This window comes from Heterodontus francisci, chromosome 3, assembly GCF_036365525.1.
Source record: "Heterodontus francisci isolate sHetFra1 chromosome 3, sHetFra1.hap1, whole genome shotgun sequence".
Lineage (NCBI taxonomy): Eukaryota > Metazoa > Chordata > Chondrichthyes > Heterodontiformes > Heterodontidae > Heterodontus > Heterodontus francisci.
This window is the reverse complement of record NC_090373.1, coordinates 132,503,900-132,523,954: the sequence shown is the minus strand read 5'-3', so window position 1 is coordinate 132,523,954 and position 20,055 is coordinate 132,503,900. Positions and strand designations below refer to the sequence as shown.

At 43.8% G+C, this 20,055-nt stretch overlaps 1 protein-coding gene across 11 annotated transcripts in view; it reads left to right on the top strand.

Moving 5' to 3' along the window:
• LOC137360749 (fibrocystin-like) overlaps positions 1-20,055 on the top strand; it is a 604,145-nt gene that overhangs the window by 490,479 nt on the left and 93,611 nt on the right. Inside the window, exon 60 of one of the 11 annotated variants that reach the window (XM_068026024.1) lies at positions 533-611. The exons of the other annotated variants lie outside the window; for them this stretch is intronic. Coding sequence (XP_067882125.1) covers positions 533-564 — 32 coding nt within the window. The 3' untranslated portion in view covers positions 565-611. The remainder of the gene's footprint in view (positions 1-532; positions 612-20,055) is intronic. 11 annotated transcript variants of the gene reach the window in all.

The following is a 20,055-nucleotide window of genomic DNA, read 5'->3' as shown; positions in this document are numbered from 1 at the left end:
TCTTTAATTTTGTGGTCCAGTTCATTCAATTTCTGATGTCTTGCTGCACGTTAGTCTTGCCAAGTTGCTAGGAAGACAATGGGGGTTATTTTGAACAAAGGGTGAAAACAGATGCTGAGTGGGTGCAGTGCTAATAAGAACAGCCTTTTTGAAAGTCTGGTATCAGCACAAAATTTTGGGCTGAATTACTGATTACCATAATTTGAACTTGCCAAGAGATGTTAAATCAGACACCTGCAGCTTTAGCACCCAAACACTGTCTAGCAGCAATTTTCATGGAGTAGCATAGGTGAGCTCCATGCACCCACTTCCACTGAAGGCGTGGAGTGCACTGGCTGAAACACAACTGCACATTTCAGGGGGGATCAGGGACCAAGTGAGAGGCCACACATGTTCTCAGACACGGCAGTGGAAATCGTGGTGGAGGAGGCAGGATGTCTTGTACACACAGTGGGGAAGGAGTCCACCACACTCTCTTTTCCCTCTCTCCTGCTCTTCCTGGCCTCATGTCCTCCTCTCATTCCTCCTGCAGACCATGAGGGACACCTAGCCACAAGTCCATGACCAAATACTCCCTTTCTCCTGGTGACTCCTATAAGGTATCCAGTAAGGTACGTAGAACAACACTTTTCTTGTTAGTTGACGTCCTCAGAGAATTGCTGGAGTAAATATTGATAGTTTGTTGGTGGCGTCTTGACAAAACTGTCCCAGAAAGTCCCCAAGTGTGTTTCAAATGTCCTCTTCAAATCTTCAGCACCAAGTGAACGGTAATGGCCTTTAAATAGTGCTTTAAATCCTCAGCAATGCTTTGTTTACTACTATTCAGCTGGTCACTGTTTGGGAAGGATGTTAGTTCAAGCGTTAGCCACCAAAATGCTATGCACTCTCTTGAATGAGCACTAGCAGGCAATTTAACTAGCAATTAGCCCCTTAATGGTCCTCCAGGCGGACATTCCTGTTGCATGCTTCAACTCCTTTACCAAGATGGCATCTTGTGCTAAACACAGGTGAACTGGCGTTGCAGCTTAAGACCCCATCTTGGTCACCTCGGAGACTCTTTAGTGCATAAAGGAGTCAGGAAAAATCACTCCCATTCTCTTTAACCCAATTGTTTCATTAGTGACCTAGTGAGGTGGTGCTCACTAATTCCTCCTGCGACAGTAATGTTTTGTTTTGACGGTGATGTTCTCCTATGGCCTTAACTTAAATATGTAAAAAATAACAAAAACTTTGAAAATGCTTGCAATCTGAAACAAACAGAAAATGTTGGCAACATGCAGCTAGTCAGTCGGCAGCTGCAGACAAGTAAATGTTTCAGCTAGAATCTCTCATCAGAAGGGCGGCACAGTGGCGCAGTGGTTAGCACCGCAGCCTCACAGCTCCAGGGACCCGAGTTCGATTCTGGGTACTGCCTGTGTGGAGTTTGCAAGTTCTCCCTGTGTCTGCGTGGGTTTTCTCCGGGTGCTCCGGTTTCCTCCCACAAGCCAAAAGACTTGCAGGTTGATAGGTAAATTGGCCATTATAAATTGTCACTAGTATAGGTAGGTGGTAGGGAAATATAGGGACAGGTGGGGATGTTTGTTGGGAATATGGGATTAGTGTAGGATTAGTATAAATGGGTGTTCGGCACAGACTCGGTGGGCCGAAGGGCCTGTTTCAGTGCTGTATCTCTAATCTAATCTAAACTGTTCTGATGACTTGTTATACCTGACACATTGGGCTGAACTGTACCAGCCCTTCGACACCGCAGGTCGTGGTGCGGAGCCCAGTAAAATTCTGCGGGGAGAGGTCCACCTTGACCCGCGACGTCGAGACAGGCCGGCCGCATATTACCGGAGGCGGGCCCTTCCTCTCCATATGCAGGTTGCTAATAAATGTATGCAAAATAACTTACCTGCCGTCCCACGCCAATTTTATGACCTCTATTCGGCCTTCAGGTGCCTTCGGAACTCTGCACGGAGTTCCGAGGCAAGAACCTGGTGGGGAGGGGTGAGGAATAAAATTTTCAGGGCAGGAGGGGTGGAGGTGTGGGGAAGTCAATTTTTATTAGATGTGGGGATGGTGGGAAGGGGTTGAAGGGCAAAAAGTTGGAGGTTGGGGGGCATGTTTGGGTATTTGAAATGAAAGGCAATGAAATGACCATTGTGGGGTTGGGGAAGAGCCTCCATCACTTAATTTTATATTTAATAAAAAATCAATTATATTTTCCCTTTAAAAATCATAATTATTTGTAAGAGCAGAAAGCCCTTTAAAATGGCACCGGCGCCTGCGCAGTGGCACTGGGTGCCGTTGCCGGGAATGCAGCATCCGTCCTCACACGTCATTGGGGGCGGGCGCTCCACCCCCATTATTTAAATGAGCCCCGTGTGAAATATCGCGGGTCTCCTCGGCAGCCGCTGCGGGCACCCTGCTGAGTTTAAATGATGCCGCGTGCAGCGCGGTGCCCGAATAAAATTCAGCCCATTAACTTGCCTAATAAAATAAAAGCAAAATACTGCCGATGCTGGAAATCTGAAATAAAAACAAAAAGTGCTGGAAATACTCAGCAGGTCAGGCAGCATCTGTGGAGAGAGAAGCAGAGTTAATGTTTCGGGTCTGTGACCTTTCATCAGAACTGGCAAAGGTGAGAAAATAATTAGATTTTAAGCAAGTGAAGTGGGCTGGTGGGTGTAAGTGGGGAAGGGAACAAAAGGGAAGGTGTATGATAGGGCAGAGGGCAGGAGAGATTAAGTAACAAAGCTGTGCTGGGACAAAGGCAAGGGCTGCATTTTATAAGTCCTCTGACGTCAGTGGTCATGGCAGAGGGGCCCGGAAAATGTTTCTGGGAAAGACCCACATTGGGCCTCGACACCAGGAAGACTATGCTGCATTTTACTGGCGGCGGCGAGGCCTCAGGGCGCCCCCCCCCCACTGCTCGGCAGCGGAGCCTTCATTTAAATACTTAAATAAATTTAAATACATGCAAAAGCACTTACATTGCCCAGACAGCCATCCCACGCCGATATTCCGGCCAGTGGCGGAACTCTTGCACCTTTGGATCTCCATTCGGAGATCCGAGATGTAACACTGGTGGGGTAGGGGAGGAGGGAACTTTTCAGGGTGGGGGGTGGGGAGCAGGGAAAAGTGTTCTTATCGGTTGCGGGGATGGTAGAAAGGGGTTGAGGGTCAAAGGTAATTAAGTTCAGGGGTGAAAGTTCGGAGCCTGAAAATAACTTTTTTCTGGGGAGAGGGCCATTTACATATTTATTACTCATTGTGGGTGTGGGACAGGGAATTGAAAATGTGAATAAATGGATATCTTCCTTTTTAAGCATTCTGTCACTTAAAAACTTTTAATGGGACCGAAGGTCTTGAAACTCTTTAAAAATGGTGCTGGCGCCTGCGTCATTGGGGCCATTGTTCCGCCCCCTCCATGTAAATGAGCTACTGTGCGAAATATCGTGGCGGCTCAGTAGCGCACAAGTCATGTGTGTGCAGTATGTCTTTTTTCAAAATTCAGCCCAAAGAGCATGTTAATGCTTGTGGTGAAAGACAAAGCATTAGTCCAGAGAGAGTGTTAATGGCAGAATAATGAGCAGTTCTGTCCACATGAGAAAACAGGCACATGGTTAAAAAAATAAAATAAAACAATAAAGAAAATAGAAAAATATAAAAAATGGTCAGTCATGCTCTGAAATTGCTGAACGCAAGGTTGAGTCCGCGAGGCAGCAGAGTGCCTAATCGAAAGATCAGGTGCTGCTCCTCAAGCTTGCGTTGATGTTCGCTGGAATGCTGCAGCAGGCCAAGGACAGAAATGTGGGCATGAGAGTGGGAGGATGTGTTGAAATGGCAAGCAACCGGAAGCTCGGGGTCATGCTTTCACCCAATCTGCGTTTGGTCTCCCCAATGTAGTGGCAAACGCATTGTGAGCAGCGAATACAGAATACTAAATTGAAGTAAGTACAAGTAAATCACTGCGTCACCTGGAAGGAGTGTTTGGGGCCTTGGATGGCGAGAAGAGAGGAGGTAAAAGGGCAGGTATTACACCTCCTGCGATTGCAGGGGAAGGTGCTGTGGGAAAGGGATGAGGTGTTGGGGGTGCTGGAGGTATGGACCAGGGTATTGCGGAGGGAACGATCGCTTCGGAATGCTGACTGGAAGGGAAGATGTGTTTGGTAGCGGCATCATGCTGGAGGTGTCGAAAATGGCGGAGGATGATTTTTTGGATGTGAAGGCTGGTGGGGTGGAAAGTGAGGACAAGGGGAACGCTGTCGTGCTTCTGAGCAGGAGGGGAAGGGGTGAGGGCAGAAATGCGGGAAAGTGGGGGGAATCCTCAGTTGAGGCAAAAGGAAGACATGTCAGAAGTGCTGTTGTGGAAGGTGGCGTCATCAGATCAGATGCATCGGAGACAGAGAAACTGGGAGAATGGTATGGAGTCCTTACAGGAAATAGGATGTGAGGAAGTGTAGTCAAGGTAGCCATGGGAGTTGGTGGGCTTATAATGAATTAACAGACATTAACTTGTCTGTTTCTTTCCACAGATGCTGAGTGACCTGCTGAGGGTTTCCAACATTTTCTGTTTTTGTTCCTATCTTGAATGATCTCTGGGACCTTTCACACCACTTTTGAAATCCCACATTCTGATTCCTAGCAGATCACTTACCCATTTAGTTTCCCTTATTTGCAATATGGAAAATTGCAGTGAGCACACATTAACTTCAACTATTATGATGTTTGCTGTCAGAGCCATTTATTTATGCAACCTCATTGCAAAGCCAAAAGGCCTGGGGCAACCATAAATGTTTCAGAATCACAGCATGGGGTCACGGAAGCAAAGGGCCTCTACAGGTTCACTGAATGGAACTGAGACAGGAAATGTACACATATGGCACAAATTTATTGTGCTCAGGACTTCCCATTCACATCTCATTATGTCAGATTCTCAAAGCTGAGTGTGTTAGAGCTGCATTCATTTCCAATTCAGGTGTAGACTATACTTTGCAGCCAGTGATTTGGACAGCTCAGCAATGGTATTGAGTTGTGCATGTGTGCCTGTTTTACCAATGATGATCTGACAGTTCAAAGGATATTACAAAATATGAAACACACTTAACATTGACAATTTTACTGCAACATTTTAAACATTAATGAATATTGAGATGCTTTCAAGAAATATAAGTTTTTCTCTGATTTCTTCATACATTTCAGGAATTTCCATCATTTTCAATGGAATTCATATTTATTTTTGGCTGCTCAAGTTAGTGAGTTACTGTGGAAATCGGATTATCTGTTTAAAATAAAATGTAAGAAGGTCACTGATCTATGCATAGGTTTGCAGAACAAATGTATCCTCTTTACCAAAACATTTTAAAAGAGGCCTGATTTTAATTGGGGCAGGTTCAGTGTAGACGGGTTGTGGGGTGGGCAGGCATCCCGCACAGACTGGTCAGCATGAGGCCAAGGGATCTCATCTCCTGGACTCTATTTAAATTTGCCAGCACCATGTCGGGCATGAAGCCAGTGGGAGTGATGTATAACCCAGTGGGAATGGTCACTGGCATATGGTTAGTGCTATGTGGTGGCATTTCCAATGAGCTGGTGGGAGGGAAAGGGACATACTGGTGCTGGCCATTCTCAAGGCTTCCTTGTTGAGGTTGGACAATCATTCATGCTACTCCTTGCCCACAACTTGCCTTCAGCTCTTCCGGCCAGTCTGCAAGGATAATGGAGCCCACCTGGGGGCCCAGGCCTGGATGGTGGATTCTGAAGAGGAGCAGCAATTTGAGAAAAAAAGTAAAAGCTTTCAAATTTACAATGGGGAGCTACTGGGGGCATTTGTAAATTGTTTCTGGGTGGGGAACGGAATCTGAAATCCATTCCAACAGGGCAATCTTTGTCTGGACTTTATGGCCTCTTCAGTCAGCAGGTGTCCTCAATGTAGCCCTAGTGACAAAGGAAAATGAAGGAACCTCACCCAACCCTGGAAAGTTCACCAGATTCAGTAATAGAGGCTCCCTGTGAGTGTAGCTTATCAGCTATGTCAGGATACAGCCCATTGTGGATTTTCAGGGCCACTGTGTATATAACAATAGTAATGTGTTTTCCTGTGGACAATATCTCATTATATGTTTATTGCAAACCTTCATAATGAACTTGCCTCTGTCATGCAGGTTATGTTTGTCATCTTATATTGAGCTTGCAATTCACTTCTTCATTGTGTTTAAATCTCTTTTTCACCTTTTCAGGTAGTTTTTTTTCTACTTACATTATTCACCAATTACATTAACAACTTACACCCCATTTTCAAGTTTGTTTCTGCATTCCACCAAAAAATCGACACAACTATATTACATTCCACTCATTATATAATCCTAAAAATAACACAAAAAATATATTGGAAAATTTAACAGTTTAGAAAAAGGAAATCACAAAAACCTAATCACAAAACTTACCTATTCAATCTTCCAATTGTTCCACAGCTTCTCCTTATCCACGACCACCACAATGCATAGCAAGATGCATCCTGACAGGTTTCATGAACATCTCTGACCTCATGTCCACTGGTCCCCAGTATTTCATGGTCCAGCCCTGCTCTGAACCAAACAACACACAACTCCCATCTCTAGTCTCCATCAGAACACTTCAAAGAATGCAAGATTGAGGTCAATGCATCTTTCTCTATTTTCTCCCACATCTCTCCTTATGCCCTTTCCGACTTCATCCTGTTCATGACACCCACCTCCTATTCTCAGAATGATATTTGCACTGTTCCTGGCCCCTTTGCTGGTTGACATTAACGGTTCTGTGCCCTCAGGTACTGTCCCCCTTCCTCTCAAAACCATAGTCACCAACCTCTCCTCTAAAATCTCACCATTGACCTCCCTGTCTTTACAAACTACCACCCCATCTACAACCTCCCTTTCATCTCTAAAGTCCCCCAATACCTCTTTTCCATTATCCAGCTCAGAGGACTGACCTTGTCTGGTTCCACTCTTACCCTCCGATCATAGCGGAACATCTCCAGCAATGGCTTCTCTTCCTGACCCCATGCTATTACTTCTGGAGTCCTCCAAGGATCTATCCTCTGCCCTTCCTCTTCTGCATACCTTCCTCAGTGTTGAAATCCCTACATGCCCTCACCTCTTCCTAGCTTTTTAACCTTCTCTGCCCTTAAACCCGTTGAGAACTCGGTGTTCCTCCAACTCAGCCCTCTTATCCATCCCCCACTCCCTTTGACCCACTCAGCGGCTATCGCCTTCAGCTGCCTAGGTCCCAAGCTCTGAACTTCCCTTCTCAAACTTCTCAGCCTCTCTACTTTCTACTCCTCCTTTAAGACATTTCTTAAAATCTACCTTTTTGGCCAAGCTTTTAGTCACCCCTCCTAATATCTCCTCCTTTGGCTCATTGTCAGTTTTTATCTGATTATGCTTCTGTGAAGTGCTTTAGGTTTTCTACATAAAAGGCATAGTATAAATGCGTCATTGTTATTGTCTCATCTTTTCAGTTTGATCTGGAGTTAAAGTCATTCTAGAGGTTGAAAGATGATGGGGGGAATTTCAAAGGGTGTGAAGGTGTCGCCTTGGGGTGTAGATTTGAGGGGGACAGGTGGGCGAAATCCAGGAAAAAAGTGAGCGCGTCAGGAAGCTGGCTCCAACCAGCATTTCATTCCAGAGTGTTAGGCTGTGTGCATGCAACCACCTCAGGAGAGGTGGGCTGTTAATCACTCAATTAGTGCAAAGTGACGTGGGTTTTTATGTTTAACTTAGGCTCCATGGGTTTCCAGGCCTTTCTGAAACTTGCCAGTGAAGGCAACGTGAGAAGACAGCATTAGCTTAGGGGCCTGAAGCCATGACAGGGAAATATGCTGATAAATACTCAGTACTCACAGCTGCTTTCTTACCTGCACATGTGAAAGGGTTTGTTCACAGTATTTGTGCCTACACTTTGGAGGTTTGGAGGTCTAATCTGTATTTTGGAGCTCTGATCTATCATATCAGCAAGGATACTGTTTACAATGTGTACTTTGGATCTCAGGTGAAGACCAAGATGACCATCAGCAGCACCAGCTTCAGCAGGACCTTCACAGCAGCACCAGGAGCAGCTGCTCATAGCCCTGCAGCTCGATAGGAGAAAAGGGATCAGCAGAGAGGTGCAGCTCACAGGAAGCCATAGGCGATGCACAGAATCTAAAGGCAGAGGATCGATTGCCTCAACATGTTGGAACACCAGTGTCTCAGAAGGCTCTGGGCCTTGCAATAGCTGGTGGCAGACGTTTGCAGCTGCTGGAACAAGACCTGCTGCGAACTGGACCTGGTGGCCATGCTTTAATGGTGGCTGTCAACTTCAACACTGCCCTAAACTTTTTTTTACTGCTGGATTGTTCCTCCGCTGAAGGCATTGAAAGATCTTGCAGTTGATGACCCACAAATGCATGAGAGAGCTGACTGATGGCTTGTTTCCCAGGGCAGGAAACTATGTACACTTTGCCACTGATGATGCCAGGCACTTGGGTTTGTAGCTCTGGCTGGCTTCCCACAGGCATCTTTGACTGTATTCATATGGCAATTTAGGTGCCTGCCAATCACCCAGGAATATGCTAGGGCTTCCCCTCCATCAAAGTACAGCCAATCTGCAACCACAAAAAGATACTTCTTGCTGGTGTGTGCAAGATTCCCAGGCAGGTGCCATGATGCTTTCATCCTGTGGCAGTCCACCTTCCCCGATCTCTTAGTAGCTGGAAGCAGACTAAAGGGGATGTTGCTCGGAGTCAAAGGATAGCCACCTAAAACATGGCTGATGACACCTCTCAGAAACCAGAGGAATGAGCTCCAGGATTGATGCATTGAATGACATATGATGCCCAGATGTGTCATTGAACAAGCCATCAGAATGCTGAAGGTATGCTTCAGATGCCTCGACAGGTCTGAAGGTGCCGTTCACTAAGCACCAGCCAGGGTCTCCAGAATGGTCATGGTGTGCTGTATTCTGCACAACATTGCACAGCAGCGAGGTTTGGACCTACAGGAGGAACAAGAGAACAGAGCTTCGGCAGATCATTTTGAGGAGAATGATATAGAAGGTGATGCTGCCAGTGCACCACCAGTAATGCATATTGCTGCCTGAGATGCCTTCATGATTGAGAGGTTCACTTAGGGTCCATCAGTCCACCTATCGAACAACCACATGCAAAAACCACTTGTGCTCCCACCGCCACCCCCAATGCCACTAATACAAAGCAGTCCTGCAAGCAACCAAGCCTCCCTTTCACAGCTCACCATTGCTTGGCATCAAGTTACGTCTTCCCATTCATCATATCACAACTGAAAAGGTCACTTGCCAGCCAGCAAATAAATGGCCAAGACCAGAGCATGGTGGAAAAAAAAAATGTGGATCACATATAAAATAAACTTAACACTCTAACGTTGTGTAGTACACCTATGTGCAAACCCTTGTGCAAGTACAAATCTTTACTCTTCCTCTTCCGTGTTTACGTGGCGCAACCACTGTGGCTGTAGAACTCGAGGCTGGCTGCGTAGATCACTGCTCTGACTGTTGAGATGCTCGTGACCGATGTCCTCTGGGATTTGGAGTGCGTGAAGGCCCCGCCAAAGGCTCCTCCAACTACACCTGTGCAGGGGCAGACTTGGTCATCGGAGATGAAGCAATATGCGGGGTACTGACTTAAGGGGATGCAATGGGTGAGAGTGGAAATGTTTTGAGCTGATACCCCACTTCCATGACCCCTTCCCAAGCATCCCTCTCACAGTCCAACCACACTTCCTTGCTAGCAATGAGCTGGAAAGCACTTTGCTGCAGATCAGTGGGGTGGTGAAAGACCAAGGCTAGTGATATTCATAGAGAGTAAGCCATTGGCGAAGGCCTGCATGCACTCATGTGATACCACATTTGAAGCTGTATGCAGGTGGCTACTCTTTCCTTTGGTGAAGATATCATCACAAAAGGCTATGCTTGATTCATGCTGGAACGCCTGCCGCACATTTTTTGCTGCTGCTCCAGAAGAATCCTGTTCGTTGACAGCTCCTGAGGTACTTTATTTTATCTAGCTGAGCAGAGCTTGGAGTGTCTTGTGCCCTCTGACATGAACTCACCATTTCTGTCCCTGACTCCACCATTTGCTCTTGCTCAATTGAGAGTCATAGGTGAAAACTCAACTATCTGCCTCACTGGTTCCGCCAAAGTGCGAGTATCTGAGCTGGTGCATGGTCTGTATGAGTCCTGTGATGGTGCAGTCTCAGAGTGATTGACCACTTCTGAGTTGGCGTTGTCATCGCCAACCAGTTGAGCCACCTCCTGCGGGTTCGTGAAGATGTTAAAGATATGGATGAATACTGTCAAGGTAAGAATGTTTAAGTGATCATTATATACATGATCATATTGCACTTGTTGTCAACATGAGTGAATGTTGTTTGCCATGTGGCTGTCTGATATTTAATTCCGTCATCAGGTGGCTGGGAGGTCCCCATCAACAGTGGTCAGGCACACTGAATTTCACTGATGTCCAGCGCCTGCTCCTCTGTACTTGTTAGCTGTGAGATGGTTGGAGAGCCATCTCCAGTTTTTTGCTTCTCCCTCATGTTTTGTGCTCTCTTCTGCAAGGAGGGAAGGAAGTGACCTATGAGTGAGACTAATGGTATATGTTAAACGGATGGATAGAGAGCATTTGTTGAGGGTTGCTGTAAGGAATAGTTGTGATATTCTATTAAGATGAGGGTGAGCATCAGTGGTAGATGGACGAATGGGGATGTGAGGAAGTCTACCGACAGAGAGGAATGGGTGTACCTGCAAGATATGCTGGTCTGAGGACTGACATGCTGAAGGAGGCATGACAAAGCAGAGTGAGGGGGTTGGGGAGATATGCACATCAGGATGTAGGTGAATCTGCCAATGCTTTCACTTTTCCTACCCTGCTTTGGTCATTGAACCACACCCTGCTTTAGATTCAGGAGCATGGCACCATGTTCCTGCTACTAAACTTTTGCACCACCTCCTACCTCATGTCTTTATGGTGTCCTCATCCAGCTTCTTCCTAGTATCTCCCGGAGTATCTCCCTGTGGGTCCTCAGAGCCCCTAGCAGCACATTCAATGAGGCATTGCTGAAGCGTTATGTAGCCTTTGATCTTCTACCTTCCATGGCAAGACTTCTTTCTCTCCTTCCCACCACCAACTGCTTCAACTTGCATGTTTGGAGTATCCTTTATCCTTTAATATCCTTTGGTATCCTTAGGAAACCTGGAAATTATATGTTAATGCATATTAGAAGGGTTAAATGGGTTAAAAAGCCACTGACAGGCGCGCTGCACTTACTTCTAGGTTTCCTGCGTGCTTTCGGACCCTCCAGCCCACCTCTACCACCCCCATGCGTCACAAACTTAAAATCCAGATACTGTAGAATTCCATTGCAATTAAACACGGTTAATTAATATTAAAATATTCATTGCTTGAATGGTGATGTTTGCCTTAATTCACTTTCTTCAATAGCAGAATAATTCTTTCACTTTTTAAAATTAAGTATAAATTATGAATGTGCAGCAGTTAAAATGTCCCTTTCAAATGACTGTGGATTCAGATTAGAGAACTGACTGATGTTTGAGTCGACAAGCATAGGCAGCTAGTTTCCTCCAACCTAACTAGAATTTCTAGGTAGGACACCTCAAAGCATAAAGCCTCACTTCAGAGAGAAAGATATAATCAAACACTTGCTTTGCAAATCTAAAATTAATGTGGCCAATTCTGAAGAAAGTCTGACTCCAAGTTGAAGAATATGTAGACATAGCAGCACCGGTGGGATTAGAAAAGCTGAAGGAGAAAAATGTAGTTAAAAAGAGGAAATTGTACCTTTCTGAACACAAACCCAGCTGAATCCATTACTTTTCTTCCATCCGTGGCTACGTCAGCTCAAATCTAGTCTTCCTGTCCTTTCCTATTATTTCAGAGAACTTTTCACTTTTTATTTTTTTCTGATGAGTTTATACAGTTTAGGAAGTGCAATGAGTTGTAACTAGCAATGCCTGTTTATTGTAATGCTTGTTTTTTTGCTGCAGAAAACTACCTTGTGTCCAACTGTGAAAATATTAAACCTGATACAGCACCTATTCACTTTTTTCTATTGGTATTCCACAGTACCGATGGCAGTTTGTAGTGCTTGACTCCAAACCAGTTTCCTCATATATGTTGCTGAATTCAGTGTGGAGCTAGAGCGTAGCAATGTTGGACATGTGATGAAATGGTACTTTTCCAATCAGCAGGAATAGCTTTAAAAGCTGCACTCCTTGCATTAGGAAGTTAAGCTTGGCACATGTTGGGGACCAGAATACTTGGAAATGGATAGCTCCAATCCTGATTCCAGCTTTAAGAAAACCTGTGCAATTGCACCATCAACAATGTGGGTTATGTGTGAACAATGGACTGGCTGCTCCTGGTCAGATGGAATGTGAAATTCACAGCACTCCCATTAAAGTCTCAATAAAAACTGAGGGATAAAGTGACTGTGTATTGAAACATTATAGCATTCATTTACAAAAGGGTGCCTTGCTGATGGCTATCTCTTGGAAACCTTAGTGCATTAGTGCCAGCCCTTCAACTGCAGTGATCAACTCTAATACCATTTACATGCTACTTCCCCCATTTAATTTTAATTTTCAAATGTCTATCCAGTTCCCTTTTAAATGATGGCCTGGAATTTTCTGCAGTGGTGATATTGGCAGTGAAGGCCATAAATTAGATTGTTGTCTGCCTTGTTGTGTATTCACTAGGTAAATCTAACATGAGGGGCTGGATTTTATGTTGGGCGGACAGGAGCTGGCCACCAATGTAAAAGTCAGTGGCGAGCCCACTTCTGCCCGGCCCGGGGATCTGTCCCGCATTTGACGGGTCCCCAGGCTTTAATTGTTCTGAGGCGAGACTTCCACCCGCTTGAGGGAGGAAGTCCCGCCTCATTGAGCTGCGGCCAATCAGCGGGCCGGCAGTCCTGGCAGCGCCACCGGGAGTGGTGGCCACTGCTGGGACTGCAGCCCAGCCGAGGACATGGAGCCAGGACTACAAGTAAGTTAGGGTTGCCTCATCGGGGTAATTGATAGTGCCCTGGCGCGGCAAGGGTGGTCATGTGGGGGGAAGGGGGGGGGGGTGTCTCGGGTCCTGGAGATGGTTGAGGAAGCAGGGGCAGCCCTCAATCTGGCACCCTGTGCCCGTTTGTCAGAGCCCCGGTGTACTGAGAAGCCACGAGCTTTCACTGGGTGGCCTTTCATGTCTCCCGGACGCCTTTTACACCAGTACTCTTTGTTAGGATTGAATTCCCCCATTGTCCAAAAATATGTCTTCAGTGCCATTTTTTTAAAATTACGTACTTTGCTGACTCACTGAGTTGAACCTGAACACGTTGTGCAGACACACGAAGCAATCTTTCAGGTTGCCCAAAGTTCCTCAAAATCAACGTTGGGAGTTTCAAAAAATTTGTCACAATGTTCTTCAGATAGTAATTTCTCAAATGAATGTGAAAAAAAATTCAATCCTGTCCTCGCCACTAACTTTCTGTTGTGTATTCGAATAAATCTAACATGAGGTCTTACTGCAAGCAGCCATTATTGAACTTTATTTGCACCTCCCCAACAGAGAGGCAGTATACAAAATGCTCAGCTATTACAATATTCCACATTCCCCAATCCTCCAGTGATAAATTTATGCCAAAATTTATTGGAGACCTCATTGGAATATGCTACAGCGATCTTAGAATCGGCACAACCATTGCATATCTCTGCAGTAATGGAAAAGGGTAAAGGCATGGGGTAAGATGTTACTAAAATTGTAAGTTTAGCAGAAAACAGCATTAATTGGACTATTATGCTCACAATTGACATCACACTGTATTTGTACTGCAAATTGCTGGGATAGCGATCCGATATTAGAACAGCGATGTCCATGTCACTTCTGGAAAATTGTGAACATCATGCTCAATGGCTTCTCTTCCTGATGGTTTCCCCGACCAATGAAAGAAAAGGATAGAGAAAGGACAGACTTGGCCCTAGTGGACTGGGCAGGAAGATTAAAAGGGAGGACAGTTGATTAGGAGTGACAGATGTTTAAGGAGATATTCAATCCCTCCCAACTAAAATATATTCCAGACAGGAAGCAAGATTGTAAGAGGGGGAAAAACATCCATGGCTCAGCAAGGAAGTTAAGGATAACATAAAGACAAAACTAAGGCATACCATATTGCAAAGTCTAGTGGCAGGCTGGAAGATTAGGAAACTCTTGAAGATCAACAAAGGGTTACTAAAAAAGTAATAAAAAGAGCAAAGGTAAATTATGAAAGAAAACTAGCGTAAAATATAAAAACAGATGGCAAAAGTTTCTATAAGTACATAAAAGGGAAGAGAGTAGCTAAAATGAATGTTGGTCCCTTGGAGGATGAGACTGGGGAGTTAATAGTGAGGAACACAGAAATGGCGGAGACATTAAATCAGTATTTTGCCTCGGTTTTAACGGTGGAGGACATTAGTACCATCCTTATAGCAATAGGTAATGCAGAGGTTATAGAAAGGGAGGAACTTAGAAAAATCATCATCACTATTGGGATTGAAGGCAGACAAGTCCCCAGGGCCTGATGGCCTACATCCTAGGGTCTTAAAGGAAGTGGCAGCAGAGATAGTGGATCCATTGGTTATAATATTCCAAAATTCCCTGGATGCGGGAAAGGTTCCAGTGGATTGGAAATCTGCTAATATAACGCCCTTATTCAAAAAGGGAGGGAGGCAGAAAGTAGGAAACTATAGACCAGTAGTTTAACATCTGTCATTGGGAAATTGTTAGAATCCATTATTAAGGAAGTAATAACAGGATATTTAGAAAGTCAAAACGCAATCCATCAGAGTCAGCATGGTTTTATGAAGGGTAAATCGTGTTTGACTAATTTGCTAGAGTTCTAAGATGTAACAAGTAAAGTGGATAATGGGAATCCTGTAGATGTAGTATATCTGAACTTCCAGAAGGCATTTGATAAGGTGCCACACAAAAGGTTAATACACAAGATAAGATCACATTGGGTTAGGGGCAATTTATTAGCTTGGATAGAGGATTGACTAACCAACAGAAAACAGAGAGTTGGGATAAATGGGTCCTTTTCTGGTTGGCAAGATGTGGGGGTGCCATAGGGTTCAGTCCTCAGGCCCCAGCTATTTACAATCTATATTAATAACTTGGATGCAGGGATAGAATGTACTATAGCCAAATTTGCCGATGACACTAAAATAGGTGGGATAGTAAGTTGCAATTAAGAAATAAGAAATTTACAAATGGATATGGATAGGTTAGGTGAATGGGCCAAAATTTGGCAGATGGAGTTTAACATGGATAAGTGTGAAGTTATCCATTTTGGTTGGAAGAATAGAAAGGCAAATTATTATCTAAATGGAGAGAAACATCAGAGTGCTTTGGTGCAGAGGGATCTGGGTGTCCTCGTGCATGAATCGCAGAAAACTAGTATGCAGGTGCAGCAGGTAATAAGGAAGGCAAATTGAATTTTGGCATTTATTGCTAAGGGAATAGAGTATAAAAGTAGGGAAGTGTTGCTGCAACTGTACAAGGCATTAGTGAGACCGCACCTGGAGTATTGCGTACAGTTTTGGTTCCTGTACTTGAGGAGGGATGTAGTTGCATTAGAGGCAGTTCAGAGGAGGTTCATTACATTGATTCCAGAGATGAGGGGTTTGTCTTGTGAAGAGAGATTGAGCAGTTTAGACCTTTACTCTCTAGAGTTTAGAAGAATGAGAGGAGATCTAATTGAGGTATATAAGATAATTAAGGGGATTGACAAAGTAGATGTAGAGAGGATGTTTCCTCTGGTGGGGCAATCTAGAACCAAGAGGTCATAGTTTTAGGATAAGAGGCAGTAGATTTAAAACCGAGATGAGGAGAAATTACTTCTCTCAAAGGGTCATGAGTCTGTGGAATTCACTACCCCAGACTGCGGGCATTGAGTAAATTTAAGGAGGAGATAGACAGATTTTTAATTAGTAATGGGTTGAAGGGCTATGGAGAATGGGCAGGAAAGTGGAGTTGAGGCCAAGATGAGATCAGTCATGATCATATTGAATGGCGGAGCAGGCTCGAGGCTGAATTGCCTACTCCTGCTCCTAGTTCTTATGTTCTTAAAGTGGAAAAGTTTGAGGCAATATCTGAAGATGGTTTTGTTTACTGTTCTTAGGGCTCGCTGTAGAATCCTTGATTGTAGGTAGGTCTTGCTTTTCATTGGGGCTCCATATTCTCTTAAACCTTGTTCGATGTAGGAGACTTTTCTACCTTGAGGTTCCCCTGTCTTCAGTGGATTTAGAGTCTTGTGAGAAAGAGATGGGAGCAGGTAAGAGAGGTTTTCTCTGTCCAGGAGCAAACAGTCTTTCTGTGTTCAAAACTCTCTGTGGCTAGTTCAAAAAAACTCTGGACCAGCCAGTTAGTCATGTGACCAGCTAGTTTAACAAGTCCTGTCTTCTGTGGATTGTAACACCCTAACAGTCTCTGGAATGCTCTTCCTTACACCTTCAACGTCTGGTGATCAAAATCCATTGTGGGTTAAGTGGATCAGAGAATAGCCCTTTGTCTCCACAAGCACTGTCTGTTAGTATGCAAATGTCCTTCCAGCCAAGTGTCTGGTGATTTTTTAACAAGTCCTTTCTTCACTCCAGCAACAGTTTAAAATCAATCTTCATATGACAAAATTAATATGCCTCATTCTTGGCAGGTGGGGGCCTGTATGACACTGGCCCATTAAGCATTCTCTCCCAAAATAGTTCACCTCGAAAAATACTGTCGCAAAAGGAAATATTTTGTGTAACAGTAGGAATACATAGCAACTATATCCTACTTAGGATTTAATAGAACAACAAATTATCAACAAACTTACAGAATGGACATGCAAATGGCAAATTAAATTCAATATAGATAAATGTAAGTTGGTCCATTTTAGTACAGGAATAAGGAAACCATCTATTCCTTGGAAATAAGTATCTAAATGGTGTAGCGGTTGAAAGGGATCTAAGGATACAGATTCACAAATCATTAAAAGTAGCAACACAGATTAACAGTGCCATTAAAAAGTGCAAACAAAGCACTGGGGTTTATTTCTAGCAGAATAAAATTCATTGGCAGAGAAATTATGTTAAACTTATATAAAACCTTGGCCAGACCATATTTTGAGTATTGTGCATAGTTCTGACCTCCATATTGCAAAAAGGGTTTAGAAGCTCCGCAGAAAGTCCAAGAAAGGTTTATAAGATGATAGCAGAACGGAGATGATATAAATCTCAGGAAGGACAGGCTTTGGCTCTTTTCTCCACAAAAGACTGAGAGGTGATCTAATCGAGATCTTGAAAATTATGGAGAGGTTTGACAGGTTCGATATGGAGAAGATATTTTCCACAAGTACAGAATCCAAAAATAGGGGCTAAAATATAAGATAGTAATAAATCTAATAAGGAATTCAGGAGATACCCGGAGAGTGGTGAGAATGTGGAACTTGCTACCAATTGAAGTGGTTGAGGCTAATAGCATAGATGCATTTAAGGCAAAGCTAGAGAAGGACATGAGGGAGAAAGGAATAAATGGATATGCTGAAGGAGGGAGATGAAATAAAGTTGGAGGAGGCTCATGTGGAGCAGAAACACCAGTGGAGACCTGTTGGGTCAAATGGCCTGTTTCTGTGCTGTAAAATTCTATGTATTTCTGTGTAATACCTGATAAAATATGTATTACATTACTATTTGAATTCAATTGGTCTGGAATTCACTGCAGATAATCTTGCAATGTTTAAACATTTCATCAGTATATAATAAATCCTTGTTGCTTCATTTAAAAAAAAAAGTGAAAATGTAGAAAAGTAAATCAATAGCACTACCAAGTCACTGAATATTGTACAGAGAGTAAATAACATGAAAGCATAATAATAATAGTATACTTCCCTAAGAGGGGGCATACATCAGATAATGAAGCAATCCATGCCCACATGCAGCAAGACCTGGTTTGGGCTACTAAATGTCAAGTAACATTTGTGCCACAGAAATGTCAGGCAATGACCATCTCCAACAAAAGAAAGTCTAACCACCTCTTCTTGACATTCATCGACATTGCCATTGTTGAATCTCCCACCATCAATGTTCTGGGGGTCATCATTGACCAGAAACTTAACTGGACCAGCACATAAATTCTGTAGCTACAAGAGCATGTCAGAGGCTAGGTATTCTGTGGTGAGTAACTCACCTGCTGTCTGCCTAAAGCTTTCCACAAGGCACAAATCAGGAGAATGATGGAATACCCTCCACTTACGTGGATAAGTGCAGCTCCAACAACACTCAAGAAGCTCAACGCCATCCAAGACAAAGCAGCCGGCTTGAATGGTACCCTATCCACGACCCTAAATATTCATTCTCCCTCCACCACTGACGCACGGTAGCTGCAGTGTGTACCATCTACAAGATACGTTGCAGCAACACGCCAAGGCACCTTTGATAGCACCTCCCAAACCCATGGCCTCTACAACCGAAAAGGTCAAGGGAAGTGGGAGCATGGGAACACCACCATCTGCAATTTCCTCTCTAAGTCACACACCATCCTGACTTGGAAATATATTGCTATTCCTTCATAGTTGCTGGGTCAAAATCCTGGAACTCGCTACCTAACAGCACTGTGGGTGCACCTACACCATATAGACTGCAGCAGTTCAAGAAGGCCACCCTGTCAAGGGCAACTAGGGATCGGCAATAAATGCTGGTATTGTCAGCAACGCCCACATCCTGTGAATTAATTTTAAAATACAGTATGAGTATGACTGACCATCAAACTGCCTAATGAAAATTTACAGATAGTCTCTGGCAGTGTTCCAATGAGAACATTCATTATATATTTCCTCCAGAGTACTTGAAATTAACCTTGTTGATCTGTGGCACAAACTGAATGGAACTGAGTTCCTGCAGGTGTACATGGACAAGCGCAGTCTTGCTGCTTTTTGCCATCAGCTACATTAGATTAACCTAATCCACTACTTCTTTACCGCTATGGACAGGTTTTCTATGTGGAATGTGTTATTGAGTCTTGTATATCTGTAAAATTAGGAGAGGGTTTATGTAACTAACAAGCAACACGATGAAATGGTTACGAATTTAAGTAGAAGGTGTTGAGCATTTTACTGGTAACTGATAGTAATTAGAGGTGTAAGGACGTTGTTACCCTGAACTGTGATAGATTATACAAGTTAATGTGTAATTTCGAGCACAAGCATTCAGTTAAAATAATTGCCAACATAGGGCGATTTTTTCTCAGACCTGCTGCTGCAGTTTTTTAGTAGTTTCTTTAATACAATTCATTGGATCTCAAAGTGTGAACTTAACATTTGAGCCAGTTAATTCAAATATAAGTTTGTTCATATCATCAACATTCTACATTTCAAAAGCAAAATATTCATTATCTTTCTTATTCCAACCAAGCATTTGGTAACAATCCAACAGGCAGTGGTGATCAAAGTAGCATTAATGCAGAAAATTTGCAGTCACAGTTGATTTTAATGGGGGGAGGCTGGAGCCATTATAATTAATTTTCAAATATTTTGACGATTGTCTCAGCAGATGCAAAATTCCCTGGAAATTATGCTATGTTGCACGTAATGGAGTAAGTCACTTATGCCATGATTTCTTGGAGCTTTTGCACTGTATATTTAGAACATACCCATGCCATTGTAATGGAAAAAGTCTTTAGGACTTCAGGGCTGTTGTCTAAATAGCTATTTGTGATAATGCATTCCATGCATTAAGTGGGGAGACACTGAACTAGTAATCCAGAGGCCTAGGATAATGCCCTGGGGACAAGGCAGCTGGTTAATTAACAAAAATCTGGAATTGAAAACTAGTCTCAGTAATGGCGCCATGAAACTACCATCGATTGTTTTAAAAACCCATCTGATTCACTAATGTCCTTTTGGGAAGGAAATTTGCCATCCTCACCTGGTCTGGCCTACATGTGACTCCAGACCCTCAGCAATGTGATTAACTCTTAACTGCCCTCTGCAATGACCTAGC